Genomic DNA, 18,768 nt, shown 5'->3' with positions numbered 1-18,768 from the left:
CTTGTGCTGTCTGGGACTGGGGCCTCCTGGGAAGGGGCTGGGGGTTCCTATCCCTCTAAAAAACTTCACGGCACACGGACGGTGTGAGTCCAAAGGGTTTATTGGGGGTTTGGGCATCCCTGACCCCCAGAAGTGGGGATAGGGTGATCAGTAGGAGCACCTGCAGTGGCACTGCAGGGCAGCATGGCCACCCTGGCCTTACCTCCAGGGGCTGAGGCTCCCCAGTGCCAGCGCAGTGCTGGTGCTGCCCCTCAGAGCACCTTGCCAGGGTTCATGAGGTTGTGGGGGTCGAGTGCAGCCTTGATGGAGCGCAGGGTGTCCAGGCCCTCCGGGCCCAGCTCCTCCTGCAGCAGTGCCCGCTTGCCCAGCCCCACGCCGTGCTCCCCGGTGCAGGTGCCCCCTGCTGCCAGCGCCCGCCTGCGGGACAGGGAAGGACAGGGGATGGGGACATCTGTCCGTCCAGCCCCGGCCCCCCAGAGCACCCTGGCCCCACCTGCCCAGGCGCTCGGTGAAGGCGTGGATGCGCTGGGCCTCCTCCGGGTCCTGGGAGTTGAAGACGAGGATGCAGTGGAAGTTGCCATCGCCCACGTGTCCCACCATGGGTCCTGCAAGGCCATGGCTCAGACGGGGTGTGGCATGGAGCATGGTGACCCCCATCCCCTCTGTCCCAGGGGGCTGTGGCCCTGCTCACCAGTGATGTTGGAGGCCTGCAGGTCCTGCTTGGTCTCCACCACCACATCAGGCAGGCGGGAGATGGGCACACAGACGTCAGTGGAGTAGCCCTGGGCCAGGGAGAGCAGAGCTGTGGCACTCAGAGCACCACGGGCGCCGCTGCCATCATCCCCACCCCTGTGCCTACCTGGCAGCCGGGCCGCAGGGCCAGGGCAGCGTACCAGGCGTTGTGGCGCATGGACCAGAGCCGCTCCCGCTCCTCCTGCCCCTCCGCCCAGGCCAGGCTGGAGCCACCGTTCTGTTGCACAATCTCCTCTGAAGGTGACCAGGAGCTCTGGGACAGGACCCACGGCACCCCCAGGCACCCAGCCCTTACCCAGCGCCTCCAGTGCGCATCCTGGGCACCATCCACATCCTGGGATACTCCTGGTCCCTCTGTCCCTTGTCCCTGGGTCCCTGTCCACCACCCTGTGACACCCCTAGTCCCCCCTGTCCCATGTTCATGAACCCCTAAGCAGACCCCCAGAGCACACCCCCATCCCTCACCCTAGTGTCTTCCCAGTCCCCATTCCAAGCATCCATTGCTGGTCCCCTCTCCCTGGTCCTGGGCATCTACGCCTTTCCTCAGGACACCCCTGATCTCCCATCTCCTATCCACAGGCAGCCATCCATGACTCCAGACCCCCAGTTCTAGGCTCTGGTCACTTGTCCCTCATCCTGATGACCTCATGGTCTCCAGTCCCCACCCAGCCCTGGGCACCCATCCCTCACCCCAGGACATGCCTGGTCCCACTCTCCCATGTCCTGAACATTCATCACTCATGGCCCCTCAGCACCATGCTTCACTTCTGAACACCCTGATCCCCCTGTCCCTGGGGACCCATTCCTCATGCCTGGGTGTCCATCATGGCCTCCAGCCCCAGACATTCCCTCCTCCTCCCGATTCCAAGCCATACCCGTCTGCTGCTGCTGCTCAGCCAGGCTATGCCGGGAGCCGTGCAGCTCCAGGAGGAGCGTGGCCGCCACTGGCAGCCCCATCTCACTGAAGCGGCTGCAGGCATCAGCCATCACCTCATCCAGGAACTCTGGGTGGGAGGAAGCAGTGTTGGGCTCCACCAGGGGCACCTGGACCCCCTCCTCTGGCTGTGGGTACTCACCGATGCGGGCCACGGGCACGGCAGCCTGCAGCACCTGCACGGTGCAGGCCACGGCCGCCCCCACGCTGGGGAAGGAGGCGATGGTGACAGCAGAGGCCTCGGGCAGCGGGTGCAGGCGCAGCGTGGCCTGGGTCAGGAAGCCCAGGGTGCCCTCAGAGCCCACGAAGAGTGAGGTCAGGTCATAGCCGGCCGCCCGCTTCCTGCACAGAGCTGGTGAGCGGGCACTCCCCTGGCACAGGGCAGGCCCAGCACGGCCTCCCAGCCCCCCAGCGCCCACCTGGGATGGCGGCCAGGGCCGGCGGTGTGGAGCAGGCGCCCGTCCGGCAGCACCACGCGCAGGTTGAGCACGTTGGGGCGCATGGCGCCGTAGCGCACAGCATTGGTGCCCGAGGCACCCGTGGCAGCCATGCCACACAGTGAGGCATCCGCCCCAGGGTCTGCAAGCAGGGAATGGGCAGGGGAGGCAGGTGGGGATGGAGTCCACTCCCACATGGACACCACCGGGACTTCAACCACAGCAATACTGTGGGCACCCTCAAAAGGAATGGGGCCATGGCATTCCCATTTCTATGGGAACCCCTCGGAGCACAGCACACCTGTGGACACCACAGCACCCCCAACAATCCCACAATGCCCAGGCCTAAAGGAATCCCCAGCACCTCCATTGCTGTCACTCCCAGCCCCATGACCCCCTCACGCCCACAGTACCGACAGGGAACCAGAGCCCGGTGCCACGCAGGTGCTTATTGAGGGCCTTGTGGGTGACACCGGGCTCCACCGCCACCGAGAAGTCCTCGAGGCTCAGCTCTGCGATGGCGTCCATGCGGCTCAGGTCAAAGCAGACGCCGCCCTGGCACAGGGGCACCCGGGGCTGAGGGCACGGCCGGGCACCCAGAGCCCCTGGGGGTCAGGGGTGCCGGGGCAGCCCATACCTGCACGGCATTGACGCCTCCTTCCAGGCCGGTCCCGGTGCCGAAGGGCACCATGGGCACGCGGCTGCGGTGACAGAGGGCTGCCAGCTCCTGCACCTGCTCCACCGCCTGGGGCCACACCACCACGTCCGGGGGGGCACACCTGGGCACAGGCAGCACCACTGACCAGCTGACTTGACCCTCGCCATGGCCCTTGCCCAGCCGGGCATTGTCACCTGCCTCTTCCCTTCCCCACGGCCCTTTGTCTACCCAAACATTTCCCATTCCCGGACCAGGCCCCTCCTGTATAACCCTCCCCTTACAATGCTTCTTGCCTTCCCCCTTCCCTTCCCTATGACCCTTCCCCTGATCCTTCCCCTCCCCAGGGCTCCCAGCCCCAGGGGCACTCACGGGTGCATGGACTCATCGTGGCCGTGCTGCTCCCGCACCGCTGTGGCCGTGGAGACATTGGGGGCCCCGACCACGGCCCTCAGGGCCTCCACGAAGGCAGGGGGCAGCGAGGGCTGCGGGGGAACAACGAGCGCCCGTCAGGGATGCCCTGGACAGGGTCTGATCGCGGGCACGAGGCCGAGTGGCCACGTCAGGGCCCGAGTGGCCTTTGGAGCCCCGGCCCCACCTTGGAGCAGCAGCTGCGGCGCCCCAGGGCTGCTGCCAGCGCCAGCACCCTCCGCAGGGCCATGTTGCAACGGGACAAGAACGGCACCATGGGAACTGCACGGCCTGGGACATTGCCCTCCCCCGCAGCCTGTCTGGCCCTCCCCCACGCTGACACCTTAAGGTGGCTCCAGCCACGCGCCAGTGTGTCCCTGCCAGAGGGACCTGGGTCCCACCGGTGCCTGTGCTCATGTTCCTGTGCTGTCCCCTGCCTGGGCCGAGTCACTGCATTCACCATGGCCCTACCATTACAGGTGTCCCCATGCCTGCTCAAGTATCCCTGCAGCTGGGCAGGGGTCCATGACCCCATAGGAGACCACATGTCCCCACACTCCTCCCTTCCCAATGAGGGGTCTGCATGCCCCCTGCCCCTCTGTTCCTGTGCGCAGCCAGGTTTCCCCATTTGGGCACAGCAGTCACCAAGTCCCCCTGTCCATCTGTCCCCGTTCCCAGCTAGGTGTCCCCATGCCACTCAGCACTCCTGGACAGGTGTCCTCCAGCCCGGAGAACTGACCACAGTCCACCGCATGCCCCGAAACTCAGCTGGGGGTCTCCCGGCCACCCGCCCGCCCCGAGCCCCACTCCTGGTCGTCCCAGCATGGTGACAAGGACACAGTGTACTCAGGGGGTGGCAGCGTTTATTGAGGGCCTCAGTTGGCCTCCAGGATGGAGTCGATCCAGTCGCGGAGCTTGGTGACGCGGGCGTACACGGTGGGAGACTTGGTGTCGCAGGTGCTGCTGCCCCAGGAGACGATGCCCACCAGGTTCCAGGCGCCGTCCTTCTGGCACACCAGCGGGCCCCCGGAGTCGCCCTGCACGGGGCAAAAGGTGAGCACCGGGCCGGGGCCCAGAGCCAACGGGGGCAGTGGGGGCCAGGGGCACCTACCATGCAGGAAGAGGCTCCGTCGGCGCCGGCACAGACCATCACGTCGCGGATGCGGAAGCCCCAGAACTCCTTGCACTGGGTGTTGGTGAGCAGGGGCAGAGCCACCTGCTGCAACACGGCCGGAGTGTGATCGGCTGCGGGGAGAGGGCAGCGTCAGTGCCGGCACCGGAAGCAGGAATGGGGAAGGGGCTGGGATGGGGAGGGTGGCACTGTGAGGTGCAGGTACCGTTGGCATCAGTGAGCCCCCAGCCAGTGGTGACACAGGTCATTCCCCCTGGGAATTCGTCAGTGGCCTTGGGCAGGCAGACGGGGGACACACGATCCGACAGCTGAGCTGGAGTGGCCAGTTTGATCAGGGTGATGTCGTCGTGGATGGTCAGCATGTTGAACTTGGGGTTCTTGAAGACCTGAAGCACGCAGCACTGCTCTCAGCACCTGCACCCCCTGCCAGGGTGCCAGGCACTGGGCACGCCACAGGGATCAGTAGGGCCCTTGGGGACCAATGGGGACTGCGGGGGCTGCTCCTGTGGGTCCCGTGATGGCAGGGTGTCTGAGCTGCAGGGCCCAGTCCCTGCGACACTGGGGAGCAGGGACATCCCCGGTCACGACCCCTGCTAGGATGAAATGGACCCTGAGGCCTGAACCCCTATGCCTCGTGAGTTCCTGGGAACATGGGGACATGCAGGGCACCTGACCTGAAGGATGAGTGGGAGCAGGGACACCCTAGGGGATTGCCGTGCAGGGATGTGAGATACCATGGACACCTCGGGGAACCCTGGCCCTCTGGAGAAGGGGACCCGGGGACTCCTCAGGAGCACGAGCCCCAGGACAAGGGGGACCGGGACATCAGCCCCCAGGCCGCCTGTGGTGGCCGCGGGATCCCGCAGGCACACGGACCCCGCCCCGCAGGTACCTTCTCGATTTTCAGCTCCTGCTGATCAGGGCCGGGTGCGTCCTGGTCGTAGGCGCCCACCACCACGGTGTCGGTTTTCCTGGGCACAGGCAGGCGCTGAGCACGGTGCACCAGCACCGCGGGTTCCCAGGGCACCCCGTGCCCGTGCCCAGCCCCGGCCCGGCCCGCGGCGCAGCCGGTGCCTACCTGACGCCGCAGTGCGCAGCGGTGACCACCCAGTTCTCGCTGATCAGGGAGCCGCCGCAGAAGTGGAAGCCGTTGTAGCGCTGCCGGGGAGAGCTGCCCTCAGCGCCCGGCACCGGCGCCGGCGCCAAGGCCGGCGTGCTCCGTGCCCGGGCCCCGCACGGCACCCACCCCTGCCCCCGGCCCCTGCAGCGCTCTCACCTGCAGGGACACCTGCCATGGCCAGGACCCTGCCACCGCCGCCTCTCCGTTCACAATGCGGTTGTAGCCGCGGATGACGGGTGTGATGGCGGGCACGCCGCAGTCTGCGGGACACAGGCGGCCGTGGGACGGCGGCTCCGGCCGCCCCGGCCCCGTGTCCTCTCCCCACCGCTCCCACCCGCCCCAGCCCCGAGCCCACCCCGCCAAGCCCCACCACCCCACGCACTCTCAGGGAGGGCGGCACGGGCAAAGCCCGCCAGAGCCAGGCAGCTCAACACCCACAGCAGAGCCATTGCCACTGGTGAGGACTGACCTGCCCGGCACCCGGTGGCTCTTAAATGCACCCCTGGGCACCTCCCCGCTGCTGCTGGCCTTGCCACCGTGGCCTTGGGAGATAGCGTGGCAGCTGGAACTTCTTCCAGGAAAGGCCTGGGAACATGGCACCTGGAGCCAGTATCCTTGGCTATGGCTGTGGGACAGCACTGGCCTGGACTAAATGCTGGCTCCTAAGTTTCCTTGGAATCAATCCAACTCGCCCATGTCCTTCATAATTGGGGTGCCAGAGCTGGACACAGCACTGCATGCATGGTTTCTGCATAGTGGAGTAGAGGAGCAGAATCCCCTCCCTTGACATGCTGCCCAAGGTGCTGCAGTTGTAGCCCAAGATACAGTGGGGTTTTCTGGGCTGCCTGCACATTTTGTCATGGAGTGGTGGAGTTTGGAAGGACCTTGGAGTTCTCTTAGGGCTGGGTCTGCAGAGACCGTCCAACCTGCCACACAGATAGGGCTTCATCCAGAGGTCCAGGTGCCTGGGACGCCAAAGAGTTGTGTGAGAAGATTCCAGAACTGGCAATGTGCCAGTGGCACCACACCAGCTGCCACGCTATCTCCCAAGGCCACGGTGGCAAGGCCAGCAGCAGCGGGGAGGTGCCCAGGGGTGCATTTAAGAGCCACCGGGTGCCGGGCAGGTCAGTCCTCACCAGTGGCAATGGCTCTGCTGTGGGTGTTGAGCTGCCTGGCTCTGGCGGGCTTTGCCCGTGCCGCCCTCCCTGAGAGTGCGTGGGGTGGTGGGGCTTGGCGGGGTGGGCTCGGGGCTGGGGCGGGTGGGAGCGGTGGGGAGAGGACACGGGGCCGGGGCGGCCGGAGCCGCCGTCCCACGGCCGCCTGTGTCCCGCAGACTGCGGCGTGCCCGCCATCACACCCGTCATCCGCGGCTACAACCGCATTGTGAACGGAGAGGCGGCGGTGGCAGGGTCCTGGCCATGGCAGGTGTCCCTGCAGGTGAGAGCGCTGCAGGGGCCGGGGGCAGGGGTGGGTGCCGTGCGGGGCCCGGGCACGGAGCACGCCGGCCTTGGCGCCGGCGCCGGTGCCGGGCGCTGAGGGCAGCTCTCCCCGGCAGCGCTACAACGGCTTCCACTTCTGCGGCGGCTCCCTGATCAGCGAGAACTGGGTGGTCACCGCTGCGCACTGCGGCGTCAGGTAGGCACCGGCTGCGCCGCGGGCCGGGCCGGGGCTGGGCACGGGCACGGGGTGCCCTGGGAACCCGCGGTGCCGGTGCACCGTGCTCAGCGCCTGCCTGTGCCCAGGAAAACCGACACCGTGGTGGTGGGCGCCTACGACCAGGACGCACCCGGCCCTGATCAGCAGGAGCTGAAAATCGAGAAGGTACCTGCGGGGCGGGGTCCGTGTGCCTGCGGGATCCCGCGGCCACCACAGGCGGCCTGGGGGCTGATGTCCCGGTCCCCCTTGTCCTGGGGCTCGTGCTCCTGAGGAGTCCCCGGGTCCCCTTCTCCAGAGGGCCAGGGTTCCCCGAGGTGTCTATGGTATCTCACATCCCTGCACGGCAATCCCCTGGGGTGTCCCTGCTCCCACTCATCCTTCAGGTCAGGTGCCCTGCATGTCCCCATGTTCCCAGGAACTCACGAGGCATAGGGGTTCAGGCCTCAGGGTCCATTTCATCCTAGCAGGGGTCGTGACCGGGGATGTCCCTGCACCCCAGTGTCGCAGGGACTGGGCCCTGCAGCTCAGACACCCTGCCATCACGGGACCCACCGGAGCAGCCCCCGCGGTCCCCATTGGTCCCCAAGGGCCCTACTGATCCCTGTGGCGTGCCCAGTGCCTGGCACCCTGGCAGGGGGTGCAGGTGCTGAGAGCAGTGCTGCGTGCTTCAGGTCTTCAAGAACCCCAAGTTCAACATGCTGACCATCCACGACGACATCACCCTGATCAAACTGGCCACTCCAGCTCAGCTGTCGGATCGTGTGTCCCCCGTCTGCCTGCCCAAGGCCACTGACGAATTCCCGGGGGGAATGACCTGTGTCACCACTGGCTGGGGGCTCACTGATGCCAACGGTACCTGCACTTTCTTGTTCCCATCTCCATTCCTGTCCCCTGCCTCATCCAAATCCCCATTCCCATCCTTGTCTGAGGTCTTGCCTGTCCCCTTGCTCATCCATATGGTCAGTCCCCATCCTCATAATGCTAACTCATAATGCTCATGGCATGGCGATCTCCCATCCAGATCCCCATGCAAATGTGAATCTGGATCCCCATCCCATTCCCATATCTCCATCTCTGTCTCAGTCCCATTCCTCATCCCAGCACCAACCCCCAAGCCTGACCCAATCCAGTACCCATCGCCCCCATCCTCACGGTGCCACCCTCCCCATCCCAGCCCCTTCCCCATTCCTGCTTCCGGTGCCGGCACTGACGCTGCCCTCTCCCCGCAGCCGATCACACTCCGGCCGTGCTGCAGCAGGTGGCTCTGCCCCTGCTCACCAACACCCAGTGCAAGGAGTTCTGGGGCTTCCGCATCCGCGACGTGATGGTCTGTGCCGGTGCCGATGGAGCCACTTCCTGCATGGTAGGTGCCCCTGGCCCCCACTGCCCCCGTTGGCTCTGGGCCCCGGCCCGGTGCTCACCTTTTGCCCCGTGCAGGGCGACTCCGGGGGCCCGCTGGTGTGCCAGAAGGACGGCGCCTGGAACCTGGTGGGCATCGTCTCCTGGGGCAGCAGCACCTGCGACACCAAGACTCCTGGCGTGTACGCCCGCGTCACCAAGCTCCGCGACTGGATCGACTCCATCCTGGAGGCCAACTGAGGCCCTCAATAAACGCTGCCACCCCCTGAGTACACTGTGTCCTTGTCACCATGCCGGGACACCCGGGAGCCGGGCTCGGGGCGGGCTGATGTTCGGGGCATGCGGTGCGCTGTGGTCAGTTCTCCGGGCTGGAGGACACCTGTCCAGGAGTGCTGAGTGGCATGGGGACACCTGGCTGGGAACGGGGACAGATGGACAGGGGGACTTGGTGACACCTGCTTGGGAATGGGGACAGATGGACAGGGGTACATGGTGACTGCTGTGCCCAAATGGGGAAACCTGGCTGCGCACAGGAACAGAGGGGCAGGGGGCATGCAGACCCCTCATTGGGAAGGGAGGAGTGTGGGGACATGTGGTCTCCTATGGGGTCATGGACCCCTGCCCAGCTGCAGGGATACTTGAGCAGGCATGGGGACACCTGTAATGGTAGGGCCATGATAAATGCAGTGACTCGGCCCAGGCAGGGGACAGCACAGGAACATGAGCACAGGCACCGGTGGGACCCAGGTCCCTCTGGCAGGGACACACTGGCGCGTGGCTGGAGCCACCTTAAGGTGTCAGCGTGGGGGAGGGCCAGACAGGCTGCGGGGGAGGGCAATGTCCCAGGCCGTGCAGTTCCCATGGTGCCGTTCTTGTCCCGTTGCAACATGGCCCTGCGGAGGGTGCTGGCGCTGGCAGCAGCCCTGGGGCGCCGCAGCTGCTGCTCCAAGGTGGGGCCGGGGCTCCAAAGGCCACTCGGGCCCTGACGTGGCCACTCGGCCTCGTGCCCGCGATCAGACCCTGTCCAGGGCATCCCTGACGGGCGCTCGTTGTTCCCCCGCAGCCCTCGCTGCCCCCTGCCTTCGTGGAGGCCCTGAGGGCCGTGGTCGGGGCCCCCAATGTCTCCACGGCCACAGCGGTGCGGGAGCAGCACGGCCACGATGAGTCCATGCACCCGTGAGTGCCCCTGGGGCTGGGAGCCCTGGGGAGGGGAAGGATCAGGGGAAGGGTCATAGGGAAGGGAAGGGGGAAGGCAAGAAGCATTGTAAGGGGAGGGTTATACAGGAGGGGCCTGGTCCGGGAATGGGAAATGTTTGGGTAGACAAAGGGCCGTGGGGAAGGGAAGAGGCAGGTGACAATGCCCGGCTGGGCAAGGGCCATGGCGAGGGTCAAGTCAGCTGGTCAGTGGTGCTGCCTGTGCCCAGGTGTGCCCCCCCGGACGTGGTGGTGTGGCCCCAGGCGGTGGAGCAGGTGCAGGAGCTGGCAGCCCTCTGTCACCGCAGCCGCGTGCCCATGGTGCCCTTCGGCACCGGGACCGGCCTGGAAGGAGGCGTCAATGCCGTGCAGGTATGGGCTGCCCCGGCACCCCTGACCCCCAGGGGCTCTGGGTGCCCGGCCGTGCCCTCAGCCCCGGGTGCCCCTGTGCCAGGGCGGCGTCTGCTTTGACCTGAGCCGCATGGACGCCATCGCAGAGCTGAGCCTCGAGGACTTCTCGGTGGCGGTGGAGCCCGGTGTCACCCACAAGGCCCTCAATAAGCACCTGCGTGGCACCGGGCTCTGGTTCCCTGTCGGTACTGTGGGCGTGAGGGGGTCATGGGGCTGGGAGTGACAGCAGTGTAGGGGCTGGTGATGAGGACACACTTAAGGAGCTGTGAATTGTGTGGTGTCCACAGGTATGCTGATTCCAGGGCAGTAGCAGAGGGGTTGCCATGGTTCCTGAGGTTCTGGAAAGGATGGATAGCCAGGACCAGGAATACTTGGGGTCATGGGCTACCATCCTCTCTGCCACACCAAACCCACAGGTCACGTTGTGACCATGGCCCCTGGCAAGGTGCTGTGATGGAGACTCATCTGATACTGGTTCTACGGCCATGTGGCCCTAGTGCCCTGCACTACCACCCCTCATTTCCCCCCAACCCTCTTATAGGCCCACCCCTTGTGTCCCATTAACCCTCTGTGCACCAGCAGTCTCCACAGGCTAGTTTTTTAGGAGGACAGGATCTCCCCAGCCCTGCCACAGGGCCTCTCCCTCAGCCCAGCAGGCACATGCAGATACCCAGGAGATAAGGGGTGTTTCTAGGCAAATCTTTATAGTGCTGAGGGACTTGGGGCCAAGTTTTGGAGGGGGCTGCCACGTGGTAGCTCCGGGAACCAGCGGAAGCTTCCCCTGTGTTCAAAAGGCACCAATTTCAGTTCGCGTTTCGGTCACAGCTGGTACTGTAGCACAACCCGAGACGTGAGAACGCACACGTTAGCCCCTTCCTGCCCCAGCAGCTCCCCACCACCCCTAACCCCCCTGGGGACCCCTATCCCCAGCCTCCAGCACACAAGGGGACAGTACAACCCATCTCTGTCACTGTCCCACCATCACAGGAGATGGCTTCCACACCATTAGGACCTCCTGGCCACCATGGAGTTCTCCGTACAGTCTTTCCGAGAGCAGAGCAGCCACAGCATAACAAAGGGCATCTCAAATTGCATCTCAAGTTGCCAGGTACACCCTTGGCTCACCAGGGACATGGCCCCATGCCCTTCAGCCCAGAACTGGTGCTAGTTTTGTATGGAGAGAGGACAGTGGGCAAGGAGTGGACACAGATCCACCTCCCAGCTTTGCTTTGTTATGGGCCCAGCTCAAACCATTCCTGGCCCCTGGCCAGAGGGAGGAGGAAGGGGTATGATGGCTTCAGCCCCTCACCTCTATTCCCACAGAGCCCCAGCCCCCCGGTGTGCATGGGAGTCTCTATGTACATGTCAGCTTACACCGGGTAGAAAGGACTTGCGTGGAGGGAAATGCATGTCTGGGGAAGGGTGGGGGCCAGAGAGAGGGGACAGTGGCCCTGAGGCCATCACATGGCTGCCAGCTGGCCCAGCACCATCCTGAACTGCTGCGTGCTGTTGGCGAGGTCCTTGACACGCTCCACCATGTCCTTGGAGGCAGAAGGCGATGGGTAGTGGAGGGCGGCTGCCTTGGTGGTCATCACGATCTCCTTGAGCATCTCACAGAGGAGGTTGCTGTAGTGCATCACCTTGTGCTGGACGTCCTGGGCCTTGGCCTGGCGGGACAGCGTGTCCCCAATAAAGACGAGCTTGTGGGCACTGAGGATGACAAACTTGCTGTGGGCCACAAAGATCTTGGGAGGTTGGTTGGTGCTGACAGCAGTGAAGAAGGCATCGACAGCATTGGTGAGCGTGGTGAGGTTGGCCTCGCACTGCTCCAGGTAGAAGAGGAGGAGCTGGCGGTCAGCAGGACACAGTGTCCCCCCGCCCCGCGCGGGGCTGTAGTGCTGGGGGGGGCTCCAGTTGGACAGGTCGTTGTCGATGGGGCGCGTCACCTCCTGCTCCAGCCGCTCAAACTGCTTCAGCTGTGGGAGAGACAGGCATGGGGCAGGGTGGCCACTGAGCCAGCACCTGCTCCCCTCTATGGAGCCACCAGCACAGGTGGCCATGGCCACCAGCCCCAAGGAACACAGTGAGACAGCACCAGCCAGGACAGCCATGCTAGGCTCCTCTCCAGGATCAAGGTGCCTACTCCCCTCTTTACTAGCATAGCACTGGTATGGAAGGAAAGATAGAATGTACCATGAGAACATCCAGGGAAGAAGGCTGTGGTCAGACCAGCAGCAGAGGTTACAACAGAAGCAAGACATGGGGCCCTGTGCATAGCAGCACCCACCTGCCTGCCCCAGTGCCCTTACCTGCTGGTGCTCCAGCTGGTCCTTGCTCTGCCGGATGATGTTGCCTTTCTCCAGCAGTTCCTTCTGGGTCTTCTCAAACTCCTCCTTGCCCTGCAGGGGCATGACATAGAAGGGGTCAGCAACATCAGCCTTGCCATAGAGCCCCCCCTGCCCTGGGACATCCCTGGTCCACAAAGCCCTCAAGCTGGAGGGTAAGAGCAAAACACAGGCAGAAGCAGAGCTGCCTAATCCCCCTTGTGCCAGAGAGACACCATCATAAACACTACCTGTGGGAAGCAGCCCCCATACCCGTGCCCACCTGGAGATGCACATAGTCATAATCCTCCATCCAGCCGCTCTCGCTGTTCTCGTAGGGCCCATCAGGTGACTCCTGGGCCAGCAACTTGGGAGGGGAGGGCAGGGGCCGTGACTGGATGCTGCTGGCCTTGTCGGAGGGGTGAGGGGGCCCATGGCCACCACTCTCCACCGCCGGCTTTGTCCGTTTAAAGAGAAGGGAGGCATTGCCATGCAGGAAGGAAGCCAACTGCTTAGTGTCATCAGGAACACCACGTGAGTGCATGATGAAGTGCTCCAAGTCGTCTGTGCCTGGCTTGCTGCTGGCCAGAGCACTGGGGGCCCAGTGGCAAGCGTCCAGCGCTTGGCCGTGCCGTGCCAGGGCCTGGTAGACCTCCTCCATCTTCTGCAGCTGCTTGCTGAGCTTGGTGTAGAGAGAGCGGTCAGAGGCCTGGGCAGCATTGCCCACTGCCCCCCGGGCAAACTCCAGCAGGTCCCGGAGGGCTGTCCGGACGCCCTCGGCTGCCCCACGGATGTTGGCAGCATTGGCCTCCATGTGCTCGGGGCTGCGCCAGTTGGTGCTGATAAAGGACATGAGGTAGGAGACAGCGCTGCTGACGCCACTCTGGAGCTTGGCCAGCGTCTCCATGGCGGCATCCAAGTCCAGGGAGAACTCCTTGCCGGCTCCCTTAGCCGGCTCCTTCACAGGCACCACGTCCAGCGAGGATGTGGAGACGTTGCTGCGGGTGCTGCCTGTGCTGGAAGCCGAGAGGCGCTTGGCGTCAGCACCCTTGGCCTCACGGTCCACTTGTGGGGGGACGTCGTAGATGTACTCGCCCTCCGTGTCCACTGAGCCCTTGCCCGGGGCGTGCAGGTCCCGGGGCACATCGTACACCTCCTGGGAGGGGAAGCTGGATCCCCCCAGCTTCTTGAGGCTGGGGGGCACATCGTAGATCTCGTGGGAGAGTGGCAGCTCAGGAGCACCTTTCCCAGCTGCTGGGGGCACATCGTAGACGTCCTCTGGCAAGTAGGGCTCCTGCTGGGCCAGGATCAGGGGGTGGCGGGAGGGCTCGAAGGCTTTCTGCTTGGCAAAGGCGGGTGGCACATCGTACGTCTCCTCCCGCGCCGGGCCATCGGGCACGTCCTTGCTCACTGAGGGGGGGACATCGTACACCTGCAAGGGCAGAGCGGTGGCACTGTCAGCACTGCTGGGAGAGCTGGCCTGGGACGGGCATGTGGCTGCCCTGAGCTGCAGGGCATGCAAATGCCAGCACTGAGCATCCAAGACATCACTGGGATGAAGCCATGCACCCCAGGGGTGCCCCTGCCCTTTGGCACAGGAATCAAAAAATCCTAGAGCAGCCCAGGTTGGAAGGGACTTTGAAAGATCATCTGGTCCAACCTCATCCCCTGGATGTGAACATCCAGCAATCCATTCCTTGGCATTCTGAAAGCCTCCAGTGCCAGGGACATCACGACATCTCTGGGGAGACTGATTTAGTAAATTATTTTTCTCCCTGTAAAAATCTGTTTGTCATTCTTATGCAAAGAAGCTGGGAGCTTCCCAGCAGCACTTACAGTTTGGTGCAAGTTCTTCTCCACACTGGGGGGCACATCATAGATCTCTTGCCCTGGGTCCTGCCCATTGGGACCCTTCACTGCCATGGGAGGAGTGTCGTAGACCTGGAGAGGGGGAACACAAGAGGATGTGTCAGAGAGATGGTGTGGTCACCCACCTCCTCTCAGGGACCAGGGAATGGTGGAGGTACTCAGAAGTGGCACTGAGGTCCATATGGTATAGTTTTGGGTGCAATTTAGCCCGGCATGGATCTCAGGCTGTGACAGATCATCTCCCATTTTTAAGGGCAGATCCAGAGATTCCCCCCTGACACCCACAGCAGTCTCACCTCCTGGCTGAACTGGCTGGGGACCCCTCCTCGGACAGGCGGCACGTCATAGATCTCCTGGGAGCCCGTGGAGATCAGGTGGCGAGGGAAATCGTACTCAACCTGCTCACCCTTGGGGGAGTCATAGACATACACCTGGCCCACACGGGTGGGCACCAGCACCTGCAAAGAGGGAAGAGACATGATGTGGGCACTACCGAGCATCTCCCACCCTGCATCATTCCCCAAAGCCAGCACCAGGGCCAGAGAGAGGATGGTTTGGATTCCACACTGGATTGCCTGGAATCAGGGTCGGCCCGGTGCCACGGGAGGGCGCTCCCCGGCCGGGTGTGCGGCGGTGCCGGGGACGGGATGATATCACCGGTTATTTATAGCGGCGAGAGAGTCTCTGCGAGAGACAAAGCCCGGCCGGCACAGCCGTGGCAGGCAGAAAGCAACGGCCGATCCAGGCATGGGCCGGGGTCTGCCAACACCTGGAGACCCCTCCCTGCCCACAGCTCCAGGCCTGAATGGGTCATTTCATGGTGACACCAGAGCGGAAAATAACCAAACCCGGAGGGTAACGGCACCCTGCCCAACCAGTGCCAAGGAGGGCTGAGGTGTTGGGCTGGTTCTTCCTTTTCGGATGTTCCTTGTGCCCTGGCTGTGATTTGGCAGCTCCCTCTCCTCCCTGGCTGCTTCCCAGGGGTACGAGTTGGAGTAGCCTTCCCGGAAAACACGACACTGAAAGCACCTCACTGCTCTTCCCCGGGATGACGTGCCAGGGTAGGGGCAGAGCCAGAAGGAAGCCGGTGTCCCTTAGGCTCCGTGCTGGGGACAGCCTGGTGCCTCACCCTTGCCTCACCAGTGTACCTACAAGCACTGGCAGGCTGCCTGGCACAGTCGGGAAATGCTGGCACTGCCTGTCTGTTCCTGTGCGCGCTCCCAGGTGGAACAAAACCTCAGAGCATTGTGCTGGGTACCACAGCTACTGCCACAGCTTCAGAACCCAGCATCCCAAAATAGCTCTGGGGATACCAACACTCTGTGCCCAAACCAAACACACTGCCATGCCCTGGGTGACACCAGCACAGCCCACATTAGAGACCATAAGAACCAGAGTGCTGAATGCTGTGCCAGCCCCAAGAGGGGCAGCTCACACCAACTGGGGCACCTCAGCCACTGCAGGGACCCTCCCAGTGCACCCACTCCTGCCAGCAGTGTGGGCAAGGATGCCCACACAACCCCAGCAACGGGCACATGGGCTGCCTGCTCCAAGTGTAGCAAGCTGAGAAGCCCAAGCTGTGCCACCCGCTTGTACCCATGGACCACAGAGCACCCCACAAACACAACACACTCCCACGTCCAGTCTCCCCATCTTACCTTGCCCTGGGGCTTGTGCCCTTCCCTGCTCCTCATGTCCAATGACGGCGGCACCTGGTAGATTTCTTGAGCCTGACCAGCTGAAGGAGGAACCTGGTAGACATCCTGGGGGGGACTGGCAGAGCCCCCTGGGTACGCCTCTGCTGCCTGGCCCAGGGAGGGGGGAACCTGGTAGATTTCCTGGCCGGGGTTGGGGAAGGTGTGGGGAGGTGCCTGCTTCGGGTAGGTGGAAGGCTGCTTAGCTGGGGCAGGAGGAAACTGTCCAGTGGGTGCTGAGCCCGGGTACAGACCCTGCTGTCCCTTGTTGGGGACTGGCATCAGATAGACATTGTCCCCTTGGGGTGCATAAGCAGGGTGCATGGGGGTGTACTGCGAGGCGGGTGACAGCGGGGTGTAGCCGCCTTGGTGGTGGAAGGGCAGAGCCGCCTGGGGTACAGATGGCTGCGGCGGTGCCTGTCCCTGTGCCGGGGCAGGCGCTTGCTGCTGCGGCTGCTTCTTGTCGTACATCCCCACGAGAATCTTGAGGCGGTTCCCGGGAACGATGCCCTGCCGGCCATGGAGCGAACAGAGCCACCAGCCATCCAGCCCCTGCGTGTTGCGCTCCAGCACCGTCATGATGTCGCCCTTGCGGAAGGAGAGCTCGTCCGGGGACTCGGCCACGTTGTCGTACAGCGCCTTGGCCAGCACGTTCTGGAAGAGAGCCCCGCGCCGGGGCGGTGAGCCGGGCCCCGCCGGCCGGTGCGGCGTCATCCCGGCGGGCGAGAGCGGGGCGGCAGCTCAGCACCGGGACGGAGCCCCGCGGGCCGGCAGCTCCCGCCAGCTGGATCTCCCCGTTCCAGCCACCGCGGGATTCCTCGCTGGAGCAAAACCCACCCTTCCCAGAGGTGGTGCTGGGAAGGGGCCGGGCCCTTCCGCCTCCCCGGTTTCGGGGGGCCTCCTCTGCCTCTCCCGCCCCTTCCCTCCGCCGACTGGGAGGGAGGAAGTGCCGGGGCGGTGAGTCAGCCGTGGCCATCGCACGGCACCCGCCGTCGGGCCCGGGCCCCTTCCACCCCGCGGGGTCCCCCAGCCGGGCGCCGGTGGCACCTGCCAGCGCTGCTCGGGGCCGCGGCGGCGGGACGGGTCGCGGCCCGCCCGGGATGGCAGGCCCGGAGTCCCGGCTGTTCCGCGGCCCTGCCCGCCGCCGGTGCCGCCCCGCCCGGTGGGGCGGAGGCCTGGGGAGGCCCCTGGCCCCGCTGGGCCCCCCGCGAGTCCCGCAGCTCCCTGCCCCGCCAGGAGGGAGGGGAGCAGGCAAGGCCTGGCCGTCTCGGAGCGGGGGAGCTCGGCCAAGATCACGCCAGTGGGATCGGCCGCACAGGAGAGGCCCTGCCCGGGCCGAGCGGTGAGGGGGCTGAGGCCTTCCTCCTCCTCCTCCTCCAACAGGGCCCCCCAGCAGCCGATCCCCCACGCCCTACCTGTCCCCATGCACGCCCCCGTGCCCTCCCCCCGCGTCCCCGCTCACCAGGTAGTTCATCTTCCCGCGGGGCCGCTCCGGCCGCAGCGGGCCGGGTGCGGGGCCGAGGGCCGGGCCGGGCCGGGGGCGGCGGGGCCGGGGCGCGCGGGCGGCGGCGGCGCCGTAGGGATCGTTATAGCGCCGCGCGCGCCCGGCCCGGCCGCTCCGCCCGCCCCCATTGGCTGCGCCCGCCCGGGGGGCGGGGCCCGGGGCCCGGGGCGGGGAAAGGGGCGGGGTCTCCGGCGAGGGGCGGGGCGGGCACGGGGGGCGCAGGGTGAGGCACGCGTGTGTAAAGGGAGCGGAACGGGTGTGACACCGGCCAGGGGTGTGACACCGGACAGGGAGGTGTGACACCGGACAGGGAGGTGTGACACCGGACAGGGAGGTGTGACACCTGCCCAAGGCTGTGACACCGGCCCAGGGGTGTGATACCGGCCCAGGGGTGTGACCAACTGCGACAAAGGGTAAGGGGAGCGAAACAGTCGTGCAACAGATGTGTGCACTGAAGGGTGTGCAACAGGTATTGTAGTGAGCCTGCACTTGGTGTGTAACAAAGTCTATATGCGATGTGCAAGTGAAGGAAAAAGGCTCTGCAATGGGTGTGTAATGATAAAAGATCATTAAAGGTTAATGGGTGTGTAACAGGTGTGGAATGGGTGTGCAATAAAGGGTAACAGGTAACTGGGGAGTTCTGGGGTGTGTAATGGGGATGGTGTGTATAGCAGGGGCATACAAGGGGCCAGTAATGTGTAGCTGTAGGTGCAATGGCACTCCCTGGCACACATGGGACACCTGGCACAAAGGGCACACCACCGTACCCGTGGCACACCACAAGCTGCCTGTCAGGCCTGCTCCAGTTGCCTGGCTCCATGGCCCATGGACAGCCCAACAGCTGGTGAGCCTGGTTTGGCATCACTGTGTGCTGCACCACAGTCCCTGACACCATCTGCAGAGAGCCGGGAGCAGGCTGGGAGGGCGGCTGCAGCTGGGAGCTGTGGGAGGCACACGTGTGAGCTGCGTGGGGGCACAGGACCTACGGACATGCACAAGCTGCACGGACACCCGTGCTGCTCCCCAGGCATGGGAGAGCCAGAGCACAGAGGGAACCAAGGGAAGGGACACGAGCGGTGCCTGCAGCCAGTGAGCTCATGGGCAAGTGGGCAATGAGTGGGCCTGTGTGGGAGCTGCAGGCCAGTGAGTGAGGATGCGTGTGGGGAAAGGCCAGGAATGTGCTCCTGACTGTGCCCGTGCCTCCTGGCTGCCATCCCCCTCAAGGCATTTCCTCTCACCCTCCAGGGTTACTCTCAGGCCACACCAGGGTGCAGCAGCAGAGCTGAGGCCAGATTGCAAACGTGTCTGTCCCTAG

The 18,768-nt window shown here is 64.7% G+C and overlaps 5 protein-coding genes across 6 annotated transcripts; 2 read left to right on the top strand and 3 right to left on the bottom strand.

Moving 5' to 3' along the window:
- Positions 1-82: 82 nt before the first annotated feature.
- On the bottom strand, positions 83-3,494 carry LOC134424252 (probable D-lactate dehydrogenase, mitochondrial). The gene is given in 11 exon segments (XM_063167870.1): positions 83-417; positions 494-605; positions 692-782; positions 860-987; positions 1,629-1,757; positions 1,830-2,042; positions 2,045-2,266; positions 2,538-2,679; positions 2,762-2,903; positions 3,152-3,264; positions 3,378-3,494. Coding segments are annotated over 11 exon segments (1,548 nt in total). The 5' UTR covers positions 3,468-3,494; the 3' UTR covers positions 83-251.
- A 541-nt stretch (positions 3,495-4,035) lies between these two features.
- On the bottom strand, positions 4,036-5,902 carry LOC134424057 (chymotrypsinogen 2-like). Its single transcript, XM_063167560.1, has 7 exons — positions 5,825-5,902; positions 5,599-5,702; positions 5,401-5,480; positions 5,215-5,293; positions 4,528-4,708; positions 4,302-4,435; positions 4,036-4,227 (listed from the first exon to the last, which is right to left on the bottom strand). Exons 1-7 carry the CDS (start codon positions 5,889-5,891, stop codon positions 4,066-4,068), a joined length of 807 nt encoding a protein of 268 aa, XP_063023630.1. The 5' UTR covers positions 5,892-5,902; the 3' UTR covers positions 4,036-4,065.
- Positions 5,903-6,575: 673 nt separating this feature from the next.
- On the top strand, positions 6,576-8,724 carry LOC134424056 (chymotrypsinogen 2-like). The gene is made up of 7 exons (XM_063167559.1): positions 6,576-6,653; positions 6,776-6,879; positions 6,998-7,077; positions 7,185-7,263; positions 7,770-7,950; positions 8,328-8,461; positions 8,536-8,724. The coding sequence occupies exons 1-7, from the start codon at positions 6,587-6,589 to the stop codon at positions 8,695-8,697; spliced, it is 807 nt and encodes a 268-aa protein (XP_063023629.1). The 5' UTR covers positions 6,576-6,586; the 3' UTR covers positions 8,698-8,724.
- Positions 8,725-9,290: 566 nt separating this feature from the next.
- LOC134424251 (probable D-lactate dehydrogenase, mitochondrial) lies at positions 9,291-10,676 on the top strand. Its single transcript, XM_063167869.1, has 5 exons — positions 9,291-9,407; positions 9,521-9,633; positions 9,882-10,023; positions 10,106-10,247; positions 10,350-10,676. The coding sequence occupies exons 1-5, from the start codon at positions 9,318-9,320 to the stop codon at positions 10,370-10,372; spliced, it is 510 nt and encodes a 169-aa protein (XP_063023939.1). The 5' UTR covers positions 9,291-9,317; the 3' UTR covers positions 10,373-10,676.
- Positions 10,677-10,747: 71 nt separating this feature from the next.
- BCAR1 (BCAR1 scaffold protein, Cas family member) lies at positions 10,748-17,481 on the bottom strand. 2 transcript variants are annotated; one of them, XM_063167867.1, is made up of 7 exons: positions 17,412-17,481; positions 15,914-16,603; positions 14,552-14,713; positions 14,223-14,327; positions 12,670-13,818; positions 12,372-12,461; positions 10,748-12,038 (listed from the first exon to the last, which is right to left on the bottom strand). In XM_063167867.1, exons 1-7 carry the CDS (start codon positions 17,421-17,423, stop codon positions 11,523-11,525), a joined length of 2,724 nt encoding a protein of 907 aa, XP_063023937.1. In that variant the 5' UTR covers positions 17,424-17,481; the 3' UTR covers positions 10,748-11,522. The 2 variants fall into 2 exon arrangements, with proteins under 2 accessions (XP_063023937.1, XP_063023936.1); XM_063167866.1 differs by lacking the exon at positions 17,412-17,481 and having other exon boundaries at positions 15,914-16,678.
- Between the last annotated feature and the right edge of the window lie 1,287 nt (positions 17,482-18,768).

This window comes from Melospiza melodia, chromosome 13, assembly GCF_035770615.1.
Source record: "Melospiza melodia melodia isolate bMelMel2 chromosome 13, bMelMel2.pri, whole genome shotgun sequence".
Classification (NCBI taxonomy): Eukaryota; Metazoa; Chordata; class Aves; order Passeriformes; family Passerellidae; genus Melospiza; species Melospiza melodia.
The sequence above is the reverse complement of the archived record's forward strand: the minus strand, read 5'-3'. Positions and strand labels throughout refer to the sequence as shown.

Excerpts from the sequence above, each read along its gene's own strand:
- LOC134424057 (XM_063167560.1), bottom strand. The coding sequence starts at position 5,891 with ATGGCTCTGCTGTGGGTGTTGAGCTGCCTGGCTCTGGCGGGCTTTGCC. Across the intron at positions 4,709-5,214 it reads AGGAGCTGAAAATCGAGAAG|GTCTTCAAGAACCCCAAGTT; the intron begins GTACCTGCGGGG and ends TGCGTGCTTCAG. Across the intron at positions 4,228-4,301 it reads ACGGAGCCTCTTCCTGCATG|GGCGACTCCGGGGGCCCGCT; the intron begins GTAGGTGCCCCT and ends TGCCCCGTGCAG.
- LOC134424056 (XM_063167559.1), top strand. The coding sequence starts at position 6,587 with ATGGCTCTGCTGTGGGTGTTGAGCTGCCTGGCTCTGGCGGGCTTTGCC. Across the intron at positions 6,654-6,775 it reads CCGTGCCGCCCTCCCTGAGA|ACTGCGGCGTGCCCGCCATC; the intron begins GTGCGTGGGGTG and ends TGTGTCCCGCAG. Across the intron at positions 7,951-8,327 it reads GGGGCTCACTGATGCCAACG|CCGATCACACTCCGGCCGTG; the intron begins GTACCTGCACTT and ends CTCTCCCCGCAG.
- LOC134424251 (XM_063167869.1), top strand. The coding sequence starts at position 9,318 with ATGGTGCCGTTCTTGTCCCGTTGCAACATGGCCCTGCGGAGGGTGCTG. Across the intron at positions 9,408-9,520 it reads GCCGCAGCTGCTGCTCCAAG|CCCTCGCTGCCCCCTGCCTT; the intron begins GTGGGGCCGGGG and ends GTTCCCCCGCAG. Across the intron at positions 10,024-10,105 it reads GAGGCGTCAATGCCGTGCAG|GGCGGCGTCTGCTTTGACCT; the intron begins GTATGGGCTGCC and ends CCCCTGTGCCAG.
- BCAR1 (XM_063167866.1), bottom strand. The coding sequence starts at position 16,663 with ATGACGCCGCACCGGCCGGCGGGGCCCGGCTCACCGCCCCGGCGCGGG. Across the intron at positions 14,714-15,913 it reads GGCACAAGCCCCAGGGCAAG|GTGCTGGTGCCCACCCGTGT; the intron begins GTAAGATGGGGA and ends CCCTCTTTGCAG. Across the intron at positions 13,819-14,222 it reads AGAAGAACTTGCACCAAACT|GTGTACGATGTCCCCCCCTC; the intron begins GTAAGTGCTGCT and ends CTGCCCTTGCAG.